Source organism: Lepus europaeus, chromosome 10 (genome assembly GCF_033115175.1).
Source record: "Lepus europaeus isolate LE1 chromosome 10, mLepTim1.pri, whole genome shotgun sequence".
In the NCBI taxonomy this organism is placed as follows: Eukaryota; Metazoa; Chordata; class Mammalia; order Lagomorpha; family Leporidae; genus Lepus; species Lepus europaeus.
In genome coordinates this window covers 55,530,057-55,539,872 of record NC_084836.1, presented here as the reverse complement: position 1 = coordinate 55,539,872, position 9,816 = coordinate 55,530,057, and the positions used below count along the sequence as shown (strand labels likewise).

The window sequence follows — 9,816 nt, the reverse complement described above, 5'->3', positions numbered from 1 at the left end:
ATTACAAATGTTAGCTTTCTTTTTCAAAAGATTTTCTGAAGACATTAAGTCCAAAACCTTAATAAATTACCACTTAAAATAATGATGAAGGTAAGTCACATTCATCAGGATGGAACATCTTTGAGAAATAAGAATTTCTTTTAAAGATTTATTTTATTTTATTCAAAATGCAGAGTCACAAAGAGAGAGGGAGATACAGAGAGAGAGATCTTTCATCCTCTGGTTCACTCCCCAAATGGCTGCAACTGCCGGAGCTGGGCCAGGCTGAAGCCAAGAGCTAGCAGCTTCTTCCGGTCTCCTGTATAGATGCAGGGACCCAGGGATTTGGGCCATCCTCCACTGCTTTCCCAGGCACATTAGCAGGGAGCTGGATTAGATGTGGGGCAGCCAGGACTCAAATTGGCACCCACATAGGATGTTGGCATTGCAGGCAGCAGCTTAACCCACTAATGCCAGACCCAAGAATAAGAATCTTAAGTAATGTACAATAAAAAATATAGAGTGACTTTCAGAAGTAAATATTGAAGTATTCCACAAAGAATCTTGTGGTTGGGTGCCAAGCTTTCACCCTCAGTTCTGATAGATCTTAGTCCCCAAGAAGATCATAGGAAAAGATAAGCTGACTTAGAAAAATTCGAGTCAATAAGACCGTGCTTCATGGGTGGCCATTTTGGTGCAGCAGCATAAATCACTGCTTTGTATGATAACATGACGTATCAGAGTCTGATTCAAGTCTAGCTACTCCCCTTCTGATCCAGCTTCCTGCTAAAGCACACCCTTGGAAGCAGCTGATAATGCTCAAGATGTTGGGTCCCTGCTACCCACAGGGAAGATGGAATTCCAGGCTCTTGTCTTCAGCCTGGCCTAACCCTAGCTGTTGCAGCCATTTGGGGAGTGAACCAGCAGATACAATACATCTCTCTGTCTTTCCGCCCTTCAAATAAAAATGAAAATAATTAAAAATTTGAAGAGAAAGACACTTCAAGAATTTCTTGGAAAATGGAATTTAAACATAAATTCATTCACTCTTTAATTAACACATAATTATTCTTAGGTGTTTAAATTTAACTGAAAAATGATCCCTGTTAAATATAAGAATGGGAATAAGAGAGGGAGGAGATATACAGTTTGGGACATGCTCAATCGAACTTGCCCCAAATGGTAGAGTTAGAAACGTGCCAGGGGATTCCAATTCAATCCCATCAAGGTTGCATGTACCAATGCCATCTCACTAGTCCAAGTGAGCAGTTTCAGTTCACAATTGATCATAATGAAAGGATTAAGAGTCAAAGGGATCACATAAACAAGACTAGTGTCTGCTAATACTAACTGATAGAATTAAAAAGGAGAGAATGATCCAGCATGGGAAGCAGGATACACAGCAGACTCATAGAACAGCAGATGTCCTAAACAGCACTCTGGCCTCAGAATCAACCCTTAAGGCATTTGGATCTGGCTGAAGAGCCCATGAGAATATTTTAGGCATGGAAAGCCAAGACACTCTGGCAAAAAACAAACAAACAAACAAAAACTAAATGAAAGATCTCTGCGAGTGAAATCCCAGTGGAAAGAATGGGCCATCAAAGAAGGAGGTATCTTTCTCTGAAGGGAGGAGAGAACTTCCACTATGACTATGACCTTGTCTAAATAAGATCGGAGTTGGCGAACTCAAAAGGCCTTAGCAACCCATGACAAGAGCCTAGGGTGATTACTGACACCATAAACAAGAGTGTCAATTGTTAAGTCAACAATGGGAGTCACTGTGCACTTACTCCCCATGTAGGATCTCTGTCCTTAATGTGCTGTACATTGTGATTCAATGCTATAACTAGTACTTAAACAGTACTTTACACTTTGTGTTTCTGTGTGGGTGCAAACTGTTGAAATCTTTACTTAATATATATTAAATTGATCTTCTGTATATAAAGATAATTGAAAATAAAAAAAAGAAACAAAGCGGAAGCCTTCATCCCATGCCATGCCATGCCATGCATGCAGGAAACCCAGATTGAGTGCCAGGCTTCTGGCTTCCAGTGGTGGCTGCTTGTGGGCTTTTGAGGAGTAAACCAGCAGATCGAAGATTTCTATTTGTCTGTCTCTTTCTCTTATTTATTTATTTATTAAAATAAATAAATAAAAATTAAAAAGAATTAAAAAAAATAAGTTCATTCTAGTGCAAAAAATTTTAGAGTCTATAATTTTTTCATAATACACATTTTTGGTGAACTTTTTTATAATACTCATTTTCCATGGACTTTTTGAAGTGCCACAATTTTCCATAGGTTGTCTAAATACTTACACAGTAAGGAGTTAGGAGGTGAAAATAAACATATGTAATTACTTGCAGTTACACAACATCAAATAACAGTTGTCTTCTAAATTACACAAGTTATTTTTTGTTTGGAACCGTACAAGTATACAGTCATAGATTTCTTGTTAAAAAGAATTTAAACTTCTACCTACTGTATGTGGTGAATGTAAACATAGTTGGAGAGTGGAAGGGTTATTTGGAGGAGTTATGCTGGGAATAAGTGCAAAAACACCCAGATTCCATGAGACAGCCTATTGTCTGCTCCAGCCTTCCTACTAGAAATGATACTTGCAGCAGTGATGAGACCCAGACAAGTCAGTGAGGTGACTGGGCAAGGAGGCCACACATTTTTCCAACAGGGCTATGTCACCAGCTTGCAGCCTTTATTCAGACCACGTTGTCCAAATGAGGAAGCAGGTTGGTAGGCGCAATCATGCAGTGACAAAAGCAGAAAGGAGGGAAAATGATGGAGCAATTCTGTAAGGTACCTTTCAACTTGCTAATACTGTGCTCTATAATAGACATACAAGTTGAAATACCCATGGCAACCTGGAAAATTGAAAAAACAAAAAGAACAAGGGAAGTAGGAAGTTACAATAAAAGTGCAAATGCAAGTGCTACAATGAATAGCTATTGACACTCTGCTTTGGTGTCAGGGAGCAGGGTGAGCTTCAGCCTATTCCACAGTCAGGGCTTGCTGATTGTCCCACATGAGAAAGTGGATCCTGCAGGTGAAACATCTATGCTTTGTAAAGCCCTAAACTTTAAAATGTTGCCAACTTATTTTCAAAGTTTAAAACACTGTCTTGATCAAATAAACATTGTGCTCTATGATCCGTGGTATATGACTAAGATATTTTTCAGCCAACAACAATGATGATGGCAATGGTAATAATATAATTTATTTTGGTTCAGATTTTTTTTTAGATTTATTTATTTATTTGAAAGGCAGAGTTACAGAGAGACAGAGAGAGACAGAGAGAGGGAGAGAGAGAGGTCTTCCATCCACTCATTCACTCCCCAGATGGCTACAATGGCCAAAGCTGCATCAATCTGAAGCCAGGAGCTAGGAGCTTCTTCTGGGTCTCCTACATGGGTGCAAGGGCCCAAGGACCTGGACCATCTTCTACTGCTTTCCCAAGCCATAGCAGAGAGCGGGATCGGAAGAGAAGCTGCCAGGACATGAACCGGTGCCCATATGGGATGCTGGCACAGCAGGTAGTGGCTTTACCAGCTACACCACAGCGCCGGTCCTGGTTCAGATTCTATTACAGTGCTTGCGAGCACCTGTAGTTAGGTGTTTCACAGGCATTAGCTCTTTTATTTTTATTTTTTTTACTGTATTTTTTAACACTGTCATGGCTTTATTCAAAAACACAGTTGCACAAAAGTATTAACTTCAAAGTTTTTAAGGAGAGATTCTTGAGGAACTTAACACACTACCTACATACTGCCATACAAAGGGCATTAAAGTAGGACCAAAAACGTCTACAAAATATAAAACCCACCCTTACCTGTTTGCATGAAAATACCACCCACAAAACTACAGAAGTCTTAAAAGTTATCTGGAGATTCTAGGTGTTGTTTTCAAACCAAAGAACTCTTAATTTTGATTGCACAATATGATGATTTATAAGAAAGTCAATATATAGATTTCATTTTAAAAATAAGTATTTTATAATCTGGCATAGTACGCAATGAGAATTCTTAGGGACTAAAACAGGGCATTTCAACTCTGGAAATTAGGAGGAAAATGTGAAAGTCTTTTGGAAGAGCCCGATCCCTCCACTAAACTTACAGTCAGTTGTGCAACTTTTTCAGTTTCTCCACAAATAACTTCACTTTTACTTTAAAACATAAAGCATACATTTTAAACTAATAAAGCAGCAGAAAAACTATACTCAGTAATTTAAATGTGTCCCAGTATTGAAGCGAAATTTCAATTAGTATGATGAAAATTTTTAACAAACAAAACTTTAGATAATTGAAGTTAAAAAAAGCAATTGCCTTGAACACGGAGCCTCAGTGACAAGGGAAATGCACTCGTCTACTCGGTGAACTTTATTTAGTAGCCATGGAAGGAAACAGACACTCACACTTATCCCAGATACTTTGTAATTTTAATGGACATCCACTTGAAAGCAACTCAATTTTAGTATCAATTTAGTTTAAAATATTTTCCAGCTGCCTAGTGTATTTCAATTAAATGCCATATCCACAATGCTTTAAAACTATAGGAAAAATAATTAAAGGTTCTACTCAGTGTTATCAATACTTTGTAGAGTGGTATGCAAATCATTTGAGAAGCCAAGTTAAAAGTTTCATTTGAACACATCATAATGATCAACAGGCAATTTTCTGACTTCTCAGAACACGAATGTGCTCCCCAAAGCCGCCTCTGCTTCTTTTCTCTCTTCATCCTCTCTTACAGTCTCACATGTTATCAGTCAAGAAATGCAGTCTGAGCTGTTGTCGACCAGGAAAGACCTACAGTAAGCACAGCTTGTTGCATAAAATCATATCAATAATAATATCTGTGCCTCAGAAGACAGTCCATTTCTTTTCCTTTCCTTGTTTAAAACTCAGGTCTGAAAAGGGAGGTAAGATTTAAAACTAGAAGTTTTCCTGGGTATCTCCACAAGTTTCCTACTTTATTTTGGGATAAAGGAGGGAGTAAAATATTGAAAGAAGGTGATCATAAAGGAACTGCTGAGAGGAAAAAGAACGCTCACAGCTAGAAACAAAAAACTAGCCAAGCGTTGGCATGCTGTGATCTGCAGCCTGAGGAGAGGGCTCACCTGCATGGCTACAGATTTAGTTTGAGCGACTCTTCCTTCAAAGATAAAATCATCAGTCACAACAAAAGCCATGGACTACATTACTGAACAGAACCTCCACACAACCATGAACCAGATTGCTGAATAGGACCTGTACTACTCTGCTCCTTTCCAAGTTACTCTTGTGACAGAGAAAGCACCCAAATGTCCTCAGCCCAAAAACAAGTCATTTCCTTCAACTGAAGATCTCTGGATCACCTCTAAAAAAATAACCAGCTTATTCAAGCGACGATTGTTATTTCATATTACAACTGACTGTAATCTTAGTTAATTTATAAATAACTTTAAAACCTTATGAATGAAATGCACCAAACTACACCTGTGTAAAAGCGATCATGTTTTAATTATGAGCTAAAAATGACTAATACAGTGAGCCTGAATTAGAGAAATTAAGATTCTAAATAAACTGCTAGGGAATTTCACAATGGGGGCCGATGGAAATTATTCTCTACATACAATATGATCATTAACATACTAGTAACTCTTATTTGGAATGATAAGGCAAAAATAGTAAAACCAAACTTCTCCTATAAAAAGTTACACAATCTCTTCTGAAGGGACAGCTATTGTACACAGAGAAACAGAGGAAGAAGTGATCACTCCATTGCACACCCAGGAACATTAGGGACTCCGTCTCAGAATGATCTAGTCATCTTCTTCCTCTCCATCATCTTCAGCATCTCGTTTCCTCTTCTCCCCTCGAAGACACTCTTCTTCTTCATCTTCCTCTTCTTCCCCTTCTTCAACATAGTCATCATCATCTTCTTCATCCTGAATTTCATCTTTCATTAAGTAGGAGAGGCCCACTTCTTCTCCCTCTCCCACTTCTGAGCCTGCTTCATCTTCATCCTCATCCTCATCCTCCTCTTCTTCTTCCTCCTCTTCCTCAAATCCTTCAGGTGGACCGGCTTCATCTTCTTCTTCATCATCATCTTCATCACCATCCTGGTCATCCTCTTCTTCAGAGTCTGGGGCTTCGTTATCCTCCTGATCAAACCCATCCAAGTATGTGATTTGCTGCAGCAGTTCAAAAATGCTTCCTCTGTAATCTTCCAGGTTTGTGATCTCACAGTTAAACAGAGTCAAGACTTTTCAAATTTTTAAGATTTTGCAGAGCTTCAACCGTACTGAGATCTTTGATTTTGTTTCCACTCAGATTGAGGTAGGTAAGATTTGGGCATTTCTCTGCCAGGACTTCCAAGCCTCCAGAAATTATATTGTCACTAAGTTCCAGCTTTCGAAGTTTATTTAAGCTGGGAAGCTGGGCCAAAGAACTGAGTTCCACATTAGCCATACTCAGAAACTCCAGTTCTTTAAAAGTATCATTGAGACCTTCAATCTCCCCATTGATACAAAGGCAGTTATCAAGGACTAACTCTGTCACCTCCTCTGGGGCTCTGTTCCTTAACTCCAGGTTAATCCTCTTCTTCATCTCCATGTCCTCCTCCTGCTCTTCTGCGACTACTCTCCTCCCTACCCCTTTCCTGCCTTTCCCACTACCCCCAACCCTAAAAAAATTTTAAAGGTTTGGAAATGAATGAAAAGAAATGCAAATATAAACGCCTACTACCACCAGATAGGTGTGAAGGAGAAAGAAAAGAATAGCAAATGGAGTCCAAGGAGTTGGGACTCTAACTCAGCTGCCCCCACTTCCTTGTCCACACACCCGCGCGTGCACACACATGCACACACACATACACACACACTCAGGCATTAGCTCTTTTAATTCAAAATAATATATAGCATCACATTAACATCAAGAGTCCAATATACTGTATGACTTTATGCTTTTGTGTTTCAGAAGCAAAAATAACATTAACGTATAGATAATTCTTTTTTTAATTTATTTTAATTTTTTTATTTTTGACAGGCAGAGTGGACAGTGAGAGAGAGACAGAGAGAAAGGTCTTCCTTTGCCATTGGTTCACCCTCCAATGGCCACCGCGGTTGGCGCACTGCAGCCAGCACACCGCGCTGATCCGATGGCAGAAGCCAGGTGCTTCTCCTGGTCTCCCATGGGGTGCAGGGCCCAAGGACCTGGGCCATCCTCCACTGCACTCCCTGGCCACAGCAGAGAGCTGGCCTGGAAGAGGGGCAACCGGGACAGAATCCAGTGCCCCGACCAGGACTAGAACCCGGTGTACCGGCGCCGCAAGGCAGAGGATTAGCCTAGTGAACCGCGGCGCCGGCTTAACGTATAGATAATTCTAAATAACTGTCCTCAATTCCTCTTTTTTTTTTTTTTGACAAAAGCAAGATGTATTTATTTAGATAAGAGACCTCCAGTCAGAGTGTCATGGAGGGGTGCCCCAAGAGAGGATAAACCTGACGGGGCTGGTGGTACTGGGGTTTTTAAGCACAATATTGGAGGAAAAAAAAAAAAACTCGACAATTGGGTCTCAATTCTTCTTAATTATGTCCTAGACTATTTAAACAAGTGCCTGGAATGGAAATGAGGTCAAACAGGGCCTTGTGTACCCTGCTAAGATGAATGTGGAGTACCTATGAATATTTATGGAAGAAGTAGGGAGGTCAGATCTGTCTGTCTGAGCCCATGCCTTTCATTGCCATGCACCAAGCATTGCATCAGTTGTGGGGCGTTCATAGATGTGAGAAGGGTACAGTCTGTAATTTCTGAGAATTCTATCAATTGCTGTCTGAGAAGGGTCCAGGAGTGTCACTCCACTGAAGTTATACAAATTGTCCACCAGTGGTGACTAAAATGTCCCATTAGATGTTTCCTTGAGAAAGAGAGACAGCGAGTGAGAGTACCCATTCACTTCCCTCTCCAAAAGCTAGGAGCTGGTAACTCAGTCTGGGTCTCCCGGTTTGGGTGCCATGGATCCAACCATTGAGTGACAACTGCTGCCTCCTAAGATCTGCGTTAGCAGGAGCTGGAGTTAGGAACCAGAACCAGGACTTGAACACAGGCACTCCAAAATGGCAAGGGTGTGTGTCAGCCAGTGTCTTTTAATTGCTGGGGCAAACACTCATCCCTTAATTCTGTTTTTTTAAGACTTATTTATTTGAAATGCAGAATTACAGAGTGATGGGGTGTGGGGGGCGGAGATCTTCTATCCACTTGTTTCACTCCCCAAATGACTGCAATGGCCAGGGCTAGACTGCAGGCTGAAGTCAGGAGCCAGAAGCTTCATTGGGGTTTCCCATGTGGGTATAGGGGCCCAAACAATTGGACCACCTTCTACTGCTTTTCCTAGGCCATTAACAAGGAGATAGATTGGAAATGGAGCAGCTGGGAAATGAACTGGCACTGATATGAATATGGGATTCCAGCATTGCAGGTAGCTGCTTTACCCACTGTACCACAATGTTGGCCCGACAGGTGATCTCTTAGTGGGAATATCCCCTTTGCCAGAAGCTTTCTTCTCAGTGTGGGCCAACAGCCTCTGATTTTTATCTTATTTCATTTCTGGTCTGTACTTGGAGCCTGATTCAGCAGTTGAGTAGTTGTCAGGAGCTGGAGGGCCTGAGTGACTGGTTGATGGCAGGAGGCACTTTCGGCTTCTTATACAGGATGGCCCTCTGCCAATGCAGCTGAGTGTAGCAGGGCCATTTGACCAATTCAGTGAGGTCCCTTTTGGGCTGGAAGTCAAAGTTCTTAGGCCTTTCCTCAAGGGGGTATTTATCACATTCTTGATCTCCTGCTTCTTCACAGGATGCCATAATGCTGCCCCCTCCTTAATTGTGTTTTTAAACATTATCAAGAACAAAAAGTAAACCCTTGTTGAAAAAGATAGCCAATAGCATATCAAATGCCAAATATCATAATGTGACCTCACTTTTCTGGACTTGCAGACAGTATTAAGAAAACTCAGGGTGGGTATGTGGAACAGCTGTTAGGACACCACCACTTGAGGCACCTGCATCCCATATAGGAGTGCCTGATTTGAGTCCAGGCCACTCCACTTATGTTCCAGTTTTCTGTTAATCCTCACTGTTGGAGAAAGCCAGTGATGACCCGAGTACTTGAGACCCTGCCACTTATATGGGAGACCCAGTTGGAGTCCCAGTCCCCTGGCTTCTGCCTGGTTCAGTCTTGGCTGTTGCAGGCATTGGGAAGTGAACCAGTGGCAGTTCACTGAACTAGTCTCTCAACCTTTCAAATAAAGCAAAATTTTTTTTTAAAAAAAGAAGGTTGAGAAAAGTTTGAAGAGGTAGAGAAGAAAAGGAAGGACAAACACCAAGTGTGCCCATTTTACTATTTTCTCTAAGATTTGATATTTTAGGAATTGAGGTCAAATCAATAGGACCATTATAACTTCTACACACACACACACACACACACTTAATAAAAATAGTTTTTTTCTTAAGAGAAACTTTGCTTTTCAGCAAACAAAATTAAAATTATTTTACTGGAATGCTTTCAAGAGTATTTGTATCAACAGCATATATAGGCAAAACCAAAAATTTTTTTTGTGGATTTCTCTAAATCATTTAGCTGTAATAGTATTGTGTTATAGTAAAATCATCTCTAGGAATTTTTTTTTTTCAATTCAGAGGCTTTGGAAATGATATAGGCTTTTTTTCCATCTTCTTAAGTGAACCACCTAAGAAGTACATTTACCTCAGTATGAAATACACAAGAGAGTTCAAACATCCTTTCCTTCCCTAATTTCTTTTTTTTTTTTTTTAAAAAAAAAGATCTAT

General features: G+C 40.4%; 1 protein-coding gene across 1 annotated transcript; it reads right to left on the bottom strand.

Moving 5' to 3' along the window:
• Nucleotides 1–5,240: 5,240 nt before the first annotated feature.
• On the bottom strand, nucleotides 5,241–6,802 carry LOC133768601 (acidic leucine-rich nuclear phosphoprotein 32 family member E-like). Its single transcript, XM_062203290.1, is given in 2 exon segments — nucleotides 5,241–6,228; nucleotides 6,230–6,802. Coding segments are annotated over 2 exon segments (792 nt in total). The 5' UTR covers nucleotides 6,587–6,802; the 3' UTR covers nucleotides 5,241–5,793.
• Between the last annotated feature and the right edge of the window lie 3,014 nt (nucleotides 6,803–9,816).